The sequence below is a fragment of the Hermetia illucens genome, chromosome 6, assembly GCF_905115235.1.
Source record: "Hermetia illucens chromosome 6, iHerIll2.2.curated.20191125, whole genome shotgun sequence".
Lineage (NCBI taxonomy): Eukaryota > Metazoa > Arthropoda > Insecta > Diptera > Stratiomyidae > Hermetia > Hermetia illucens.
Genome location: NC_051854.1, coordinates 32,873,346 through 32,891,124, shown reverse-complemented (window position 1 = coordinate 32,891,124; position 17,779 = coordinate 32,873,346). Strand labels below are relative to the sequence as shown.

Genomic DNA, 17,779 nt, shown 5'->3' with positions numbered 1-17,779 from the left:
GCTGTCCCATACCTTGAGCACAAGTTGATGAACCACTTGGTGTAACTGGTCGCCTCCATATTTAACCAATTCGACTGTAATTCCATCGGCTCCTGGCGACTTATGTTTTTTTTAGCCGATGATTTGCACGGACTGTTTCTCCTAAACTTGGTGGTGGCAGTATTTGTCCGTCGTCTTCAGTTGGCGGGACCTCCAACTCGCCGATGTTCTGGTTGTTCAGTAGCTCATCAAAGTACTCAACCCATCGCTCTAATATGCCCATTCCGTCGGAAATCAGATTTCCCTCTTTGTCTCGGCAAGATGAGCATCGAGGTGCATAAGGCTTCATCCTGCTGACTTGTTGGTAACACTTTCGCGCCTGGTGCGGTTGCTTCCTGTACTTTTCTAGTTCATAGACTTGTTGGTTCTCCCAGGCTTCCTTTTTCCGTCTGTGAAGTCGCTTCTCCACTCGACGGAGTTCGTGATAAGTCTCTGCGCGTGCCCGCGATCTTTGAGAATGCAACATTACTCGGTATGCGGCATTCTTCCGTTCCTTTGCTAGCTTACATTCATCGTCAAACCAGCCGTTCCGACTCCTTTTGCGGCTGGGGCCAAGTATGTTTGTGGCCGTATCCATGATAACGTTCTTCAGGTGATTGTGAAGATCATTTGTTGATGCTTCATCTCCAGGTCCTCTGTGGACTGCGGTTATTGCGGCATCCATTTCCCTCTTATAGGTGTCGTGGAAGATTGTGTTGTGGATGGCTTCAGTGTTCACTCTCACCTGATTGTCAGAGGGGATTCTAGGTGGTATTGTTATTCGAGCTCGGAGCACCATGCCAACGAGATAGTGATCCGAGTCTATATTGGCCCCCCTATATGTTCTGACATTCATCAAGGCTGAGAGGTGGCGGCGTTCGATCAACACATGGTCAATTTGGTTGAAAGTGGCCCCGTCTGGAGAGGCCCACGTAGGTTTGTGGACCGCTTTCCGCGCAAACCAGGTACTTCCAACAACCATTTCGTGTGACCCTGCTAATTGAATAGTCCGCAGTCCGTTATCATTTGTTTTTTCGTGTAAGCTATGGGAGCCAACGTATCGCCTGAATACGGGCTCCTTCCCTACTTGGCTGTTAAAATCCCCAAGTATGATTTTGATATCATATCTGGGACAGGCTTCGAGGGTTCGTTCTACTGCCTCGTAGAAGGTATCCTTCTCCGACTCTGTAGTCTCCTCTGTAGGGGCGTGAACGTTGATGAGGCTTATATTTCTAAACTTGCCTCGCAAGCGCAGAGTGCATAGCCGTTCGCTTATGTTTTCAAAGCCGATAACAGCAGGTTTCATTTTTTGGCTGACTAAGAAACCTACTCCGAGCACATGGTTTACTGGATGACCGCTATAATATATGGTGTAGTGGCTCTTCTCCAGGAAACCGGTCCCTGTCCATCGCATCTCTTGCAACGCTGTTATATCAGCCCTATATTGGGACAGGGTATCGGCTAGCTGCTTATCAGCTTCATCTATGTACAGGGAGCGCACGTTCCATGAGAAAATGCGCAAATCGTTATTCCGTGTTCGTTGCCGGGTCCGTCATATTAAAATTCGTCCTGTCCGAGGCTCCTGTTGTGGCTTCGTAACAAGTTGTTTTCCGTGTAGGGTTGTCAGCCCTACCCAACCCCCAACCTGGAGGACCAGTTGGTACAATTTGTCCCGTTTTTAGGCGCGGGAGACTCGCCTTCATCCTTCTCCGTCTGCAGCTTTTCGTTAAGAAAGAGCTCCCAGCGGTGACCGCGTGGAGGTGGAGATGGGGTTTGGTAGTAGAGCTGTTAGTGTTGGTTCAGCAGGCATTTCCCAGGTTTGATGCTCCATCGTGGGTACCAATCCACGTTTCGCCCTGGGACCTATACTACCCTTTGACCACCAGGCCTGACAAGGAAGAGGTGGAAAGGGGAGACTCCCCCGGGCCCGAAATCGTCTAAGGGGCCAGGAATAAAAACTTGAATATAAAACTGGACAATAATGAGACTCGCGTCATCTTTACTCCTGACTTGTATAATTTTCACCCCAGGCCACGCTTTTCGACATAATTTGCACTCTTTATACGAAGTAATCAGAATGATAATGGCGTAATTGAAAAACGCTGCCCTATTTCCATTCTTCTTCCACTATGTGAGGTTTGATAAAGAAACGAGAAATCTCGGGGGACTATTAGGTGGAGTGATGACCGAGGCATATGTTTGGTAATGGAGACGAAGATGTTATGTTGTACTAGTGGCGTCACAGGTTTAGATCACATCCGAAATGAGGATATCCGCGATCGTTATGGGGTTGCACAGATCGTGGAAAATCTACCAAATTTGGTACTTGCATAAAGGATAACATAAATCATAACTTTTTGAAGCCTGAAGGAAATCCAACTATTATTAACTAACTTTTACATATTGTGTGAATTTCGTGCATTCTAAAACGTGTATGACGTCATCATAACATATCAATTCGTCAATCCCACAACAAAGTGAGCCGGTATTCGAACTTATTTTATTTTCTTTCTAGTTTTTCGCTCAGTGAAAGTGCATTTAGATGCCGGGGACCTAAACGGTTATCTTTTGCCACTCTCATGGCTTTGTTATAGCCCTGTTCTAGGGTGTGGTCTTCTATGTCTCTAACTGCTGATTCGTTTCCAAAACAATGAATGCCGATCCAGGATTATGGAGACGGTGATGTTCCGTTGAGACAGTCAAATTTCACCATGATATGGTAGAGAAAATGCGAGAACGCGCTCTCGTTGATGCGGTCATGTTTTGCCCGGAAACTTACGCGCGAAGCTTGCTTACTAACCCATAGCGACCTGAACATCTAAATCGGTGTTTGACGATGGAAACGATATCTTACATTTTTGAATGTGGCGATTTGGGGGAAGGCAGTGGTAGGTGCCTGTTTACCACAGTTTACCGTTCATATCCATATCCTTGCCCCTGCATCCAGCCAGCTTGAGTTGATTAGGGTTATCTTTAGCTTTAGATTTCACTGCTAGCTCCCGCCTATTAACCCCCCATCGAAAACCTAGGTGGTCGTTGCTGAGTTCTGTGTCGATACCTTCACCCGTTTTCGAGTAAATGGAGTTGGACAGAGACGCGGATAGATACAAACCTTTAAACCAAAGTTTCAAGTTTATGCAAATAAGGGAAACATGACAACGTTTTACAATAGAAGTTATTACATTCATTCCTAGCATGTAAAATATTCACACGAATTGCTTTAGTTAAACAAACTTTCTTATTTTCACTTCACCGAAAAATACAGTTTAATTTTAACCTTACTGTTGAGTTCTAATTTATTCCTTTACCCTTTAACGAAGCACTGTCAGTTTTTCACCGCGATTCATTTACTCATAGGAAAACCTAACATTTTCAGAAAACTATTGTTACAGTTGCTATTTCATTATTATTCTTCACTATTTCTCTCTTTTCTCTTTCTATGTTTATATCACGAAATCACGTAAATATGTGCCCCATTTATATATTCACAAACTATCAACCAATTCTAAAATAATCTACTACTGGAAGATACGGTGGGGACTAAAAAAAATCTGTTGGGGACTAATAAACATAACAGTTCCAAGGGTAAGGATTACTTTTTATTTTTTACCTTGTTTTTGGTATTGATATTTTTTATTTTTATTTTTCCTTTTCATTGATTTTCAAGAAGCAGGTTTTGGTGTTAATAGGTTTATTTCTTTGTTGCCTGGAGTATTGAGTTTTGATTTGCGGTTTGGATATGGCTTTCGAAAAGTTGAAAGATATTCTGCAGGTACATACTACAAATATCTATAATTGGATAAGAAAATTGCTTCTGCTTTTAATGTTGTTTGCCATATTTTCATTTAAATGCTTTAATGGTTGTTTTCTTTTAGCAGTAAATATAATATTTAAGTGCCCAATTTTAAGAACCGTAAATATGGAAGATCTAATTTTTATGAGAGCTCTTAAAAAAAATCAGAATAACTGTAATGTCTCCGAAAAATTAAATCCCAATGTGCATAACAAACTCTTTAAAATACTTTTATAAATTTCCAGGTCATTTGCACAAATAACCAAATTAATCAACTTTCAATTTAATACTCACATCACACGTTTACGACTACATTACAGCTCAATAAACATCACTTTCTAAAATATGCAAACATAAAATCGTGGATTAAAATCAACGTGTCCTCGGCAATTACCTAAAAATTTAATATTTTTAATTTTCTGTTGATATCATAAATGTCGACAACAAACAGCTCAATTTGATAACAGTAAAGTGCCTATAAAAAGGATTTTTCATTTAATGACTTCATGCAAAAAATTATATGCTTTGTTATATACACGGGGAGCGAAATCTGTTCAGCAAATATTCAATTTCACCCTCTGGAAAATTAATGAAAAATTGACAATCTTAACTCGTCTGTTTGTACTACGTTCACAGTAAATTGGATGCGAACTCATATAATGCTACGTGAACACAGTTTTTACTTGAATGGGTGGAAAGTGGAAAGACGAAATAAGATTTTCATATGATTCTTTACAGTGTGTGGTCAAAACTTACTTTTGTACTTCTAGGAGAAGGGAAGCTCAGCCGACTCAATGATAATTTAAGGGTGTTATTTCTGTAGTTAACCGAGATACCCCGATAAATTTCAAAATAGGACTAATAGAAAGAACAAAATTTTGAAGTAGTTTAACTTTAGACAAACGAGATGCCAGATAAATTTTAAGAATAAAATCGAAATTGGGAGTGTAGGTAGGTAGTTATCAGTGGCCGCTCCGAGAAGCTAATTAGCGCTGTGGCGCGCCGTTTTGATGCCATAAACTCCTAAGTCCGTGACTGCTGTTTTGAAAGCAGAGAAGCAGAGTCTAGCCGGCTCGGATTTTCAGAGCCAGCCCGTAGCGTTCACGATGGGAAGCACTTCTCCCACCATGCAGCCAGAAATCTCTCTGAGGTCCCAAAGAAGAGGAATATGCATGGCTTCTGATACTGGCTCTTGAGCAAACCAGCGGATCTTTGCTTCTTAGTCGGTTTCCGTCGGCCGAGGTTCTTGTCGGTTTTCACTTTCGAGGGATTCCCCGACGTTGAGGGTTTCGGGTTAGGAGTACTATGTCTGGGACTCGCTACACCCAATTTGACGGCAGTGGATTCCAGGCTGGAAGTCACTAATCTGTCTGCCGCCTCACTCCGGGAGCTCCCTGCGGTTGGTTTCAGCACAGCGGTGCTACGGCTGGCACCGACTTTACTGCTCTCAACGGCTACTGTCTCGTGGTTGGAAGCCAGCAGCTCGTCCTCCGATGATGCGCCTGGCATCACTCCCTCTTCTTCTATCCTCTTTTTTTGTTTTTTAAAACTTGAGTCCATGTCTTGGTCCCACGAGTAGTCAGGGAAGAATGTCCACCCTGGCTGGTCCGGCCACCAGCGTAAGGATCTTATTTGAAACTGAAAGTGCCCAAGCAATTCAGAGTTGGCATATGCGGCGTATGCTGTTCCACCTTGGCTTGGGGTCCTATTGGCACCTTCTCCGGTGCAGGGAGGACGATCCCCGGGCTGTTGCTTGCCCTTAACACATGACTAGCAGATAAGCAGATCCTCGTCAGTTGGATGAGCCTACTCCCAGCCCGGCCCTACATGCTCTTGCTCCGTCCGAAGATGGTTTCCAGCGGCCACCACGAGGAGGTCTTGTGAGAACTTGCCAAATTATGCAACTTTCATCTGAAGCATAATCAGACCAGGCCGCCGAATAAATAATGTCGAATAAATCTTTCGCCTTTAATTGGGAGTGTATGTTGGAAAATTTCTTCACTCACCTTATCTCCCCTATTGTTCTCTTCGCATTGTCTTTTGATCGAATATTAATGCCGATCAAGGCTTCTTTATCATCGAGAAATGATCAAGAGTAGCCGTTAAAGTAATAAGGTTACGTCGCTATATAGTGGGACTTAAATTGTAGCGGCCGTCATGCATTCAGTGTGAATGGTAATTTTCTAATTTATGATAATAATCGTTGCCACAACAATCCAATTGGTTCAGCATTGTGCTGCCCGGGATTATTATCCTGATTTGACTCAGGTACTCATTCACAGCTGAGTCGATCGGTATCCGAAATCCATGCACGATTTCCAAGCACTCCATCTTTGGTACTTTCTTATTTTCGTTCTTTATAAATATCCTTCTTTATTTGTCCCTGTCTTCTATATGCAGAAGATCTATTAAAACTATCCTCTGTTCTGTGTTATATTCGCCTATTGAAGAAAGCTGCTTCTAATCGACCTGATATTTCTATGATTCACTTGGAATAAATTGACATTTAATAGCAAATGCTATTCTGTATGTTGTTCACTGAAATCTTCAAAACAAAACAATTCAAAATGCTTAAAAACAAACTCGAACGTAACTCTTTTGTCTAACACTCCTCATTCTCACAATTCATCCGATTCAACCTACTTAATCATATGCAGACGCATCGATAGTTAATCAACACAAATCCTGCTAATCTACTAGTTCCTCAGGAAATATGAAAATTACCATGATGTAGCCTATCCAAAGCATGAATCAATTTACGGCTTCAGTGTAAATCATGACGCAAGTAATCATGCAAAACCAGACACTGAGTCGTCAAACACCTCTTTCAAATAAATGAGTTCCGCAAGTATCTGTCATTAGAATCCGAATGGAAAACATAAATGAAAGGCAGAGATTTCTAGTGAATAATGAAATCGAAGTCTCTTTTATGTCGGAAACCTACCGGACGAATTGGTGAACAAATGCAATTTTAAACGGCCTGACTATCAATTGTATGATTCGATTCTTGGCAATCATTATTGATGGATGATTTTATATATATCTCAATAATATGGATTAATTCTATATTCTTGAAAATTATTTCAATGAAAATTCTGTTGCACTAAATTCACACTTTCTTATAACATTATTTCGAACATTAACTAAGCGAGATTACTCCTGGGCACACACAAATTTTTAAGGTTAAACAAAACCTTGTTAAAATCGGTTCAATGTCTGTCTGTCTGTCTTTTTTTTTGAGGAAGTGGAAATCTTCAAAAGACACTGGTCTGGACACAGTAGATCTACTATAGGCAGTACCCTTACAAAAATGACCCCACTTGCAAATGTGCTTGCAGAAGCTTATCTGTACACATCAGAGACGCTAAACAAGGAAAATGCATAATCTTCGTCAAATCGTATTGGTAAGAGAGAGATCGGTGAGCTTTTGCTATTCTGGTACTACGGCGTGCTCACGTATATAGCAAAAAGCAGTTTCACGTATTCACTTATACATAAGCAAAAACTTGCCAATCTCACCAATACATTGGCAAGTCCGGGCGGTATGTCAAACACAGCTGATCGGGTTTTCGGTACATCTCGCTCATGCTCAAGGGCAAAACAATTTGAAACCGTGTGTACTCGCACTGATTTCCCCCCTTAAGGGACAAGGGGGAGTGAGGTAGCTGTCTAGTATCTAACTGTGACTGTGGGTCTGGACAAGCCAGCGTGTGGGATTTTTACCCACTAAAACCACCCCCGACTCCCCCCAAGCCCCGTGGAACCACTCTAGGGTATAACATCACGCTCATTTTAGTTTGGTCCCCTTTCGTCTCTACGCGGCATACGTCGCGCATTCTAGTCTCCTCTGTCTTTCGCAGTTTGCTCTGGATATATTCGACCATGCAGTTGATCGCATTCCAGTCTGCTCGACATGCTAACATTCATCGCACCAGATTCTCTTCTAACATTCTTCGCACCAGGTCCCCGTACATGTAAAAGGAGGGTGTAGAATTTTTTTTCACCGTGTGGGATATCAAATGAAAGGTCTCAATTAGTACTTTTCGAAGCCGGTCTTAGTTTTCAGATTTGTTAAAAAGCCGGGGAGTGGGAGGGTTGGAAATTGATGAATTATTTAACGGCCCCATTCTCAGAAACTATCCAACAGAATTGAAAAAATCAAAAATTTTGACTGACGGTTTCGTCCAGGGCAGAGGCAACTCATCAGACGCTGCCTCACCTCTGCCCTGGGAGCATCGTGACCGAAAGTGCCAACAGGTGGAAAGACGCTCCCTTTTATCATCGCAAAAACACGACAAGGTTGCGAATTATATTGGACTTGAAACCCCAGTCGTTGTAGTCTAAGCTAGACTAGAGCTAGGTTGTTGTTTAGGATCTGCGGGATCCTAAGTCCCCATCCACTTGATGGTGGACCGGACTAAATGAGGAGCAACTTACTCCCTCGATTTTTAAGGTTTTGTGTGAAACAAAACCTTATTAGAATCGAGACGGTGTCTGTCTGTCCGTCTGTCCGTCTGTCTGTCTGTCTGTCTGTCTGTCTGTCTGTCACACCCGATTTATTCGGAAACAACTAAACCGATTGTCATGAAAATTGGTGAGAGTATGTAATCTGGTGATCCCTTTACATGCAGTAAGTGGCGCCATCTTGTGTTAAGTTTAAGGGGGGGCTCCCCGTACATGTGAATGGAGGGTGCAAATTTCTTTTTCACAGAATGTAGCCATGTAGGGTATCAAATGAAAGGTCTCAATTAGTACTTTTCGAATCTGGTTCAATATTTGATATTAGATGAAACATAGGGGAGTGAGGGTTCAAAATATGACCCACAAAAAGTGTAACAGGTCTCGTTCTCAGTACCTATCCAACCGGAAAATCTGAAAAAAATCACAGTGGTGCATCTCTACGAAATCTAGGCCTCAAAATATATCTGGTTCCGATATCTGCACAAGTAAAATTAATAATAGTATATTTCCACATTTTAGAAATTTACCCGGCACGCCCCCCTTATGTTCATCCCAGAAGTACAAAATTTGGCATGCGTGTAACGAAGAACTTAATGCACGGTTTGGTCAAGTTTGAAGAAAATCCAACTATTATTAACAAAGTTATAGGGGGTGAAACTTTACAATTTTTTGTGAATTTCGTGCACTCTACAACCTGCATGACGTCATCATCACATATCAATTCGTCAATACCACAACGAAGTGAGTTCTTATGAATTGTGTCCCAGAGAATTATTTTGTTTTAGTTTTTTAGTTATTTGTCAACCAGACATGTGTGTATGTAGGTATATAGTATATGCGTGCTAATGAACTTTGGGGGTAGTGCCTAATTCAGATAGATATAAGAAATATGGGTACGATCAATTTATATACGTGCATATATGTGTACAGTATTCGGTAATAGGCAGTTTGTTTGTTTAGGGTGAGCGTGATATCTATGGCTGTAATAAGTACGTATGTCTCGTAGTTTGGAAAAATATGAAGGATTATGTTGGATTTGTAGCTATATACGGACAGAAAAATATGCGTTGAAGTTTCTCACATAAGATGAACACAAAACCTTTATACCCGAAGCGCGAGCTTCCGGTATTCCGACTTGTTTAGTCCATGGATCCCTAGTATTGGAGCGTAGCACCCCAACAGAAAAATCTGAAAAAAATCATGAAGGTGCCTCTATATGGTGCCCAGGCCTCAAAATACTCTCCATATCGATATCTGCTCAAATTAAGTTAATGATAGTATATTACCGTATTTTTGGGAAAATTTAGTAAAACCCCCATTAAGTTTATCTCAGAGTTATAAAAGTTGGTAGTAGTATAAAATATAATATGAAGCATATTACCTCCAAGTTTGATCAAAATCATACTATTAGTAACAAAGTTACAGTAGCTCAAAGTTGTCTTTACTGTGTAAATTTACAACCCGAAGTACTAAATCTGACATGCTACATGCATATTCTTAACTGGCTACGTACAAATGGGATAGCTCTACATTCAAATATACTCACAGAAGAAGCAAACAAAACTTTTCATACCTGAAGCGCCCAGCTTCTGGTTTCCCGACTTGTTTTATATATATTTTGGTTTTTAGCTTCATCTTTTAAAAATGATCTTCATTTTTTTATAGCAAACTGTTTTTTTCTCTACCAGGCTGCTTCGCTACCCTCGTAGCTAACTACCTGCTGCCAACAGGTAAACAAGCCACTCAGTGGGTGAGTGAGAGGGTTCTTTGGTGTGGAGCTCGGACTAATCTCCGTTAAGCGACTCCACACTACAGCGCCTCTACACTACCCCGCCTCTAACTGATACTGGGTTTCAGCGGCAAAATCCGACTCCTGGACCGCCAATTTTAAGAATCCAGGTCGAAATTCACTCGGCGTGCACCTTTCTTCCCTAAGACCTCAGCCCCGGAGAGAAAAGGCTTTAGCCTGGACACGGAGACGTTCTTGGGCTTGCTATCGACGTCAAGCCTAAAGAAATGCTCCCCTCTGTTCAATACTTCATATGGACTCTTATATGGTGGTTGGAAGGCCTTGGGGGTGTCAGCCTTCGTCGAAAAATGATGGTAGGGGTGATTTTAGTTTTGCCACGGCGTCCCGGAGTAAGCGCAAAAGCCCAGTGGTAGATAGAGCTGACCGGGTATTGAAGACAGAACCGCTGGGGACACTTAACTTCTCGCCGTATACTAGCTCGGCGGATCTGGCGGTAAACTGTTCAGGATAGGCTGTACGTAGGCCAAATAGAACAAAAGGCAGGATGACGAATCATGGTGTGCTATTATAGCGGCCTTCAGTATCCAATACTTTCCACCATCCCATTTAATTGCGGGTGGCACGAAGCCTTTCGATGGCGTTTGAAGCCTAGGATTTTGTCTAGCTCCGAAAACAATGTAGACACGAACTGCATTCCCTGACCAGTAATGAGTTCGGCTGGAACTCCAAACCATGGGATCTATTCCTGACAAAGGGCCTCTGCGTACGATTGTACGCCAGAGATATTGCTTCAAGCCACCGCGTGAACCTATCGATGATTGTGAGACAACACTTGAAGCCATACGAATCTCGAAAGAGGTCAATGATGTCGATATGGATGAATGAATGTGAAAACGCTTTGTAGACCGGGGCAATGATTCTACTTCTTTCTGTTCGAGCTCGGTGATTTTACATTTTTGGCACGCAATGCACTGTCTGGCCCAGGAGTTAACATCCCTATTCATTGAGGGCCAGAAATATTTGCTTGTGACCAGTAGATTCATTTTCTAAATGCCTGGGTGTGCAAGATCGCGTACTGCATGGAATACTTCCTTGCGAAAAGCGGCCGGAATATGTGATCTTGGTCCCTTTTCAGAATTCTTGCAGAATATTTCGGAGGTTGAACCAAAAAGGGGAAACTCCCAAGATTTATACTTGGAGTTGTTTCTGAGGCTCCTTCTCTGAAGTACTGCGTCATCCTTCTGTGCCTCGGCGGTTGCCGAAAAGTCGACCGTGGCAGGGATTTCAACCTCTGAAACGCGAGACAAAGCGTCTGCTACTACATTGTGTTGGCAGCACACGTATGTCTGAAATAAACTGGTTTATGTAGCTCAGGTGCCAGAGTTGGCGAGGGGACGCTTTGTCGGGCTTCTGCTCAAAAGCGAAGGTAAGATGCGTGTGGTCCGTGAACACTGCGAACGGCTTGCCTTGTGGAGAGCATCGGAAGTATTTTATTGCGATATATACGGCTGGTAGTTCAAGATCGTAAGTGCTGTAGTTCTGTTGAGCTGAATTCACTTTATTAGAAAAGAAGCTCAACGCTGCCAGATTTGGTTCACCTTTTGGTGAAGGGCACCACCTACTGCGATGTCCGCGGCATCGACGAAACCGGCTAGGTGTGCATCTAATTGAGGGAATACGAGGAGCGCAGCGTCCCCCAGCTGCCGTTTGGTTAGCTCAAATACCTGGACGACATCTGTCGACCAGGCAATCGTGAGTCTTTTGTGAAGTTTAACATGCCCAAAAACTTTCGCAGAACCTTGATTGTTTTAGGTTGTGAGAAGTCTGTGATGGCCTGAACCTCATCTGGATCCGGGTGGATTGGCTCACAGGAAATCGTGTTTTAAAAATTTCACCTGCTGTTGAAAAAATTTCTAACGTTAATACAAAATCAGCCTCAAGGACACAAAACAAAAGTTAAGATTTCGCAGGTCAGATTCGATGAACCTTTGAAAAGTTTGCGCCGCATTGCACAGACCAAAAGGCATCCGTGTGAACTCGAAGAGTCCGAAAGGTGTGCATATTGCCGTTTTCAGAATATTTTCTGGAGCTACAAGGATTTGATGGTACGCCTTCGCTAAGTTCAAGGTTGTGAAAACATGGTGCGCGTTGTCGTGGATGAGTGGTTTGGGATAGCGGGCTAGAATGGTCTGATTATTCAGACGTCCGTAATCCCCACATGGTCGCCATTTGCCATTGGGTTTTGGGACCACTTATAGTGGAGAACACCGGGAGCTATTTAATGGTCAGCAAATTCCTTGCTTTAAAAGTGTGTGAATTTCTTTCTTAGAAAGAGCTTGTTTCTGTTGTGGTAATGGACTCACCTTATGGAAGATATGAGAGCCAGTAATGTAGATGTGGTGCTGTATATCATACTTAGCTGGCTGATGATTGAAAGGCTAACAGTAGAGCAGGTGGCCAGTTTTCCTGAAGACCTGAGTCCATACAGGCCAAGATGGCCTGGGTGCTTTGCGCAAGTCGTTGCAACCACAGCGACTTCAGAAGCTCAACCATGACCTTATCCCCGCCCAACTTCTTCATCTTACGCAGCAGTTGGCTCGGGGAGCGGTCGCCTAAGGTAAACTTCAGTTTTGCTGACTCACTTATCGACAGTGGCTCGACGAGGATGTCCTTTGATTTCGAGTAGGAACACTCCTCCAGAACGTCGGCGACGAGTCAAACCAACTCGATTGCGTGGCATCAGTAGTGATGCCTGCGAGCCCGAACTGCGCCTCCCATTGTCAGAACCCGGCCTCCGGGCTCCGTCGCCAAAACGGTGGCATTTACGTAATAAACGAATTTGCTTAGAGAATAAAAAGTCGCCCAAGCCTCACAACGAGCGAAAAACGTGAAAATTTAATCACGACCGAAGCGGAACCCACCCCGTAACGAAACCACTCGAACCCAAATGCCGACAGTACGATGAGGAAAACTATCGGAGGGCCAGAGATCACAGTCTTCTTAAAAAAAAAACTTTTTGCCGTCTTCAAACACAATTGCCTGTTTCGTAAAATGGGGCTAAGTCAACAAGCAGCCAAGCAACGCGTTTGTTCCCTGGATTAAATCCCCGGTGACTGAGTATATAATTAGAAGCTGCCGCGCGCACAAATTACACGCGACAGAACAAGACAAAAAAATTCAAGTGCAGTGAGACGAAGTAAGACGAGCGTTTTCGTCAAATTTTGACTGACGAGCCACACACACTTAATCTAGTTGTTCACTCCTCCGCAGTGGAAGGAGGTCTTTGCATCTCTTGTTTCACAGCTCGGTACCACAACACAGTTACGTGTAAACTAGGTATTGTTCCTTATACTGTAAATATTTTTATTTTCCTTCCGCATACAATTGCTTCGGAGACCACGTGCCTCCTTCATCATAATGATAATATTTAGGTTCAATAACCCTGATAGTTGCTTGTCGTCCCTGCCTGGGCCATCCATACCTTTTTTCTCCCATAGATGTTACCCCTCAAGACTTTTCGGACTAAACGGCGTCGAGGGTTCAATATCACCTGAAACACCTCGACCACGCTGATGATTTCTGGTTGCTCTCTCATAGAGTCATAGGTATTGGCCAACTAGCTTTAGATGTGGAGAAGGAACCAAACAGAGTCGGATTGGAGGTAAACACCAACAAAGTCAAAGTTCTAAGTTTGACTGATTCTCGATATTTGTATTACATATATATGGTTGCCATTTGCTCCTCCTACAGCGCGTCAACTACACCTACGCGCCATCGTTTGCGGTTACCTGAAATGCGGTTAAGCTGACCCCACGACCTCCTGAGATGCCTGCACTCCTTCTCTATGGTTCAGCGTGAAGTGCCCTTGGGGTGATCCACCCGTCGACCTTCTTGGGAGAGTGGATTCAACTGCACGACATAGCCAGCAATGCAATTATTGTCTCTCCGAAATGTGTGGCCTATCCGCCGCCACTTCCGCCTTCCCATTAGGTTGCGTGCGGGTGCCAGACCTGTGCGCTGACCAAGTTCTTCGTTTGTAATTGAATCAGGCCACGGTACTCCGACGATACGACGTAGGCAAGTGTTGACGAAGACTTGGAGTCTCTTGACTTGAATACAGTCCCTGTAAACACTTTTAATAGTGATACTATCTACGTAGTGTTGATTCAGCCGATGGTGGCACCGAACTTGATGTCGTTCGACGTATTAAGAGCGGTAAAACAGCCTCTGCTGTTTTGTGCAAAATCAGAAAATGTAATTACGTCAACACTAATACTGAGTTTGTTCTGTTTTGCGCCAACGTTCTCTTTGCATTACTGCTGCAGTAGTGCATAACAAGTGACTGCCACCATTACTCAAAAGCTCTATTTTCATCATTTCATGTTTGTAACAAATGACTACGTATTCCTATGGAAGTGTTGATGAGAAAGCGGGGTTGGCAGTGGTGGAAGGGGAACAACTCCTCTAGAGCTTCACGGTGAAGAACAGCGGAGCAGAAGCGGAGGCTTCTTGGAATATTATGGAGGGAGTTGGAGCATAGTGCCAGGAACCGACAGCAATGGTAGTAGCAAAGTATTTGTAACAGATACTTTTTTTGTGGAGTAAACTTTCATGGTGATTACTCTGATGACTCTTCTCCCTTCAACATGTTCTTATTACAACATTGTGTTTTTCTCAATGTTTAGTCAGTTTAATTCATGAGCTCATTTTCCTTGGTTCGTTTAGATCTTGCGACATTGTCCCTGAATTCGAACGATTAAGCACCAATTTGTTATCTGCATTGATAATATTCTCCAATGTGGAGTGGTTTCTTCAGTGCTCGATTCTTGTGGTTTAAATATCGTTTTGGGTATATTATTTACTATAACTTACGGACTTGAGCAAAGCTGATGTTAGCCGTTAATAAAAAATTTGACGAAATACAATGTTTTTCGTTTCTTCATTTTATGGGTCCAAATATGATATTTTCCGCAGTACGCGTCGCTACTCCTTATTCATACGAAAAGAGGGGCGAACTTTTTTTTCGCAGAATATGGTCATGTGGGGTATCAAATAAGATGGCTCGATTAGTACTGATCCTATTCTTCATACTGGGTGAAACATAGGGGAGTGAGGACTCGAAATGTGTGTCCCAAAAGTGTAACAGGTCCCGTTCTCAGAACCTATCCAACCGTCTGAATATCTGAAAAAAGTAACAATGTTCCATCCATATGGAATGTAGATATCATAATACATTCCATTCCGTTATCTGCTGAAATTAAGTTAATAACAGCATATTACTATATGCTGGAAATTTACTTGAAAACTTCATTTGAATTCATTCTAAAAGTACCAAGTTTGGTACCATTGCAAATAATAATATAATACATAATTTTGAAAGTTTGAAACAAACCTACTATTATTAACAAAGTTATAGAAGATCAAAACTATGTATTTCACACGAATTTACGGAATGACGTCATCATTATATAAAGTGAACTCATATGAACGGCGGAGTTGGTGTTTGGAAATACATATGTATATCAGGGAATATTTTGAAAGGTATACGCGAATGGGAAAACGTGATCAGAGAATTTCTCACACAATATGAACACAAAACCTTTATACCCGAAGCGTCGATCTTGTGGTATTCCGACTTGTTTGCATTTTGACAAATCCTTCGTTCGACTAGAAATACGATATACTAACGAAAATTTGTGAAAATTCTGATTTCAGATGAACCGTTATCGAGGTTTTTTTCCACTGCAAGGCATTCTCAGAAGAAGCTCTTTTAGAAAACAGCTACAGATCCGCCAGTTTTAATTTTTTTGAAGAATGCTTATTAGTACCCCACAATATGTATTAATCGATACTGCTGACCGCTATTGATTTAATATTTTGCCAATATCATTTAGTGAAAACAATGAAAAGAATATCTAACGGTTTCGTCCAGGGCAGAGGCAACTCATCAGATGCTGTTTCACTTCTGCCCAGTTGCCACTTTCGGTCATGCCGCTCCTAAGGCAGAGGTGAGGCAGAAGTGTGCCCTGAACGAAACCGTTGGTCATTTTTTCTGGTTTTTGAATACTTAAGTGTTATGCCCAAAACGGGGGATCTTTGTACCAAAAAAGTGAGAGTAAGTCGCTCTCCATTTAGTCCGGACCAACATTAAGTTTACGATCCCTCATATCCCTAACAAGAAACATTTGGTGGTTTCTCGGGTGAAAATCTTATAAGCGTGGTAGCCCTTCAAGGGATTTCAAGTCAAGTTTTACTTTAAAAATTCGAAACAAATTGCCATGCTAATATCATCTTTATCCATCAAACCAAAACAAAGTTTGGTCCCACGGTACGCTATCTATCGCTGGATAACTTTTGTGAATCAAACGAATGCAAGACCCCATGTTGTATGTCATTTGTAATGAATAGAAAATTTAAAAAATTTAACATTTACCGATTTGGCGCTTATTGATTATTAAACTCATCTTAACCAACCAACCTGCGTCATATTTTTTTCAGACAGACTGTCCTGGAATAGGGAGCACATGTCTTCCCACCGCTGATTCAAAAGCAGGCATGCTATTTTGTTTTCGATTGCCAATTTGTGTGAATGTATGAAACTGCGTCATATTATATTAGCCCATTCCCTTTCGTAGTTAATTTGGCTTTATCTAAGGGTTTAGGGCTGTTGAGTTGCTGGAAGAAAATTGAATATTGTGTTGTCACCCGACTTATGCTTCGGCGGTTATTTCCTTTCTTATGCTTCAGCGGTTATTTGTTTCGTTTCTTAGGATACTCTTATCATTTTCCAAGTGTTTCTAATTCTAGAATCTGGAATTCTAATACACTCATTTACTGACACTTCCTCTCCTAATGTAAGCTTATTAATACGCTCAAAGTATTTTCGTCTGCCATTGAAGCATAACAAAATAAAATCACATGGAAGACCTCATGTGAAATCGTTGATAACTGGAAGGTGTCATTATACTATACACTGTCTGCATGCGACGAATGTTTATTTATGTACGATTTGTTCAAGTTATGTGTATACGGACGCGTGCCGTGATGTAACGTAATTTAAGTACATATTATATTTTGGTAAAGCTCATCAGAAATTGTATACTCTCACATCGGTCAGGTTGTAATTACGAAACACTTCAACGGTGTGCTCCCCTTTCCTTACCTTCAAACATAAGATGCAAATATTAGAAGTAGGGCAGATATACGACCTCACTTAAGGGGTTACATATAACCAGCAACTCGAAACAGTGTATTCTGTAAAAATAAACCAGTTGTAAGGCTTTTCTATTTCATTGACTCTAACTTCTTAATTTTGGTGATATACGTACAACTATTGCTGAATTAAAAATCACAGCTGAAAGGTTTTCCAATCCGCCCTTCTCTTACATGTGTGTAGACTATCTATGAAAAACAAGTGTCTATTTTTGTTATATTAGATTGAACACAGGAGAATAGACGTGGCGGCTACAGAGGAGTTGTGCTAAATCTTCCCTAATCAATATTACTTCAAAACAGTATGGCTCCATCTCTTATTTGGAGCTGGGTTGAGCGAAACTTTCAGGAAATATTCTTCACATGTTACATTTAAAGATAGTGGGAAAACATAGAAATCAATATTTGTGAGTCTGCCAACTAGTCGGAACCCTTAAATAATTTTTCTTAACTGTTTAGGAGAATGGGGTGCAATTGTACCAAACTATTTTGGAAAAGAAAATTTGAACCAGGTGGTACGTGAGTTATGCGTAAGGTTCTTCCTT

At 41.9% G+C, this 17,779-nt stretch overlaps 1 protein-coding gene across 15 annotated transcripts in view; it reads left to right on the top strand.

Annotated features, from left to right (window-relative positions):
• Nucleotides 1-17,779, top strand: part of LOC119658934 (transient receptor potential cation channel trpm) — a 489,577-nt gene that overhangs the window by 298,960 nt on the left and 172,838 nt on the right. For 11 of the 15 annotated variants that reach the window (XM_038066781.1, XM_038066780.1, XM_038066774.1 and 8 more), the window contains one exon: nt 3,547-3,603. The exons of 1 other annotated variant lie outside the window; for it this stretch is intronic. In XM_038066781.1, coding sequence (XP_037922709.1) covers nt 3,547-3,603 — 57 coding nt within the window. Of the gene's footprint in view, nt 1-3,546; nt 3,604-3,685; nt 3,791-17,779 lie in introns of those variants that run through there. 3 more of the 15 variants (XM_038066777.1, XM_038066776.1, XM_038066778.1) reach the window with 3 other exon arrangements.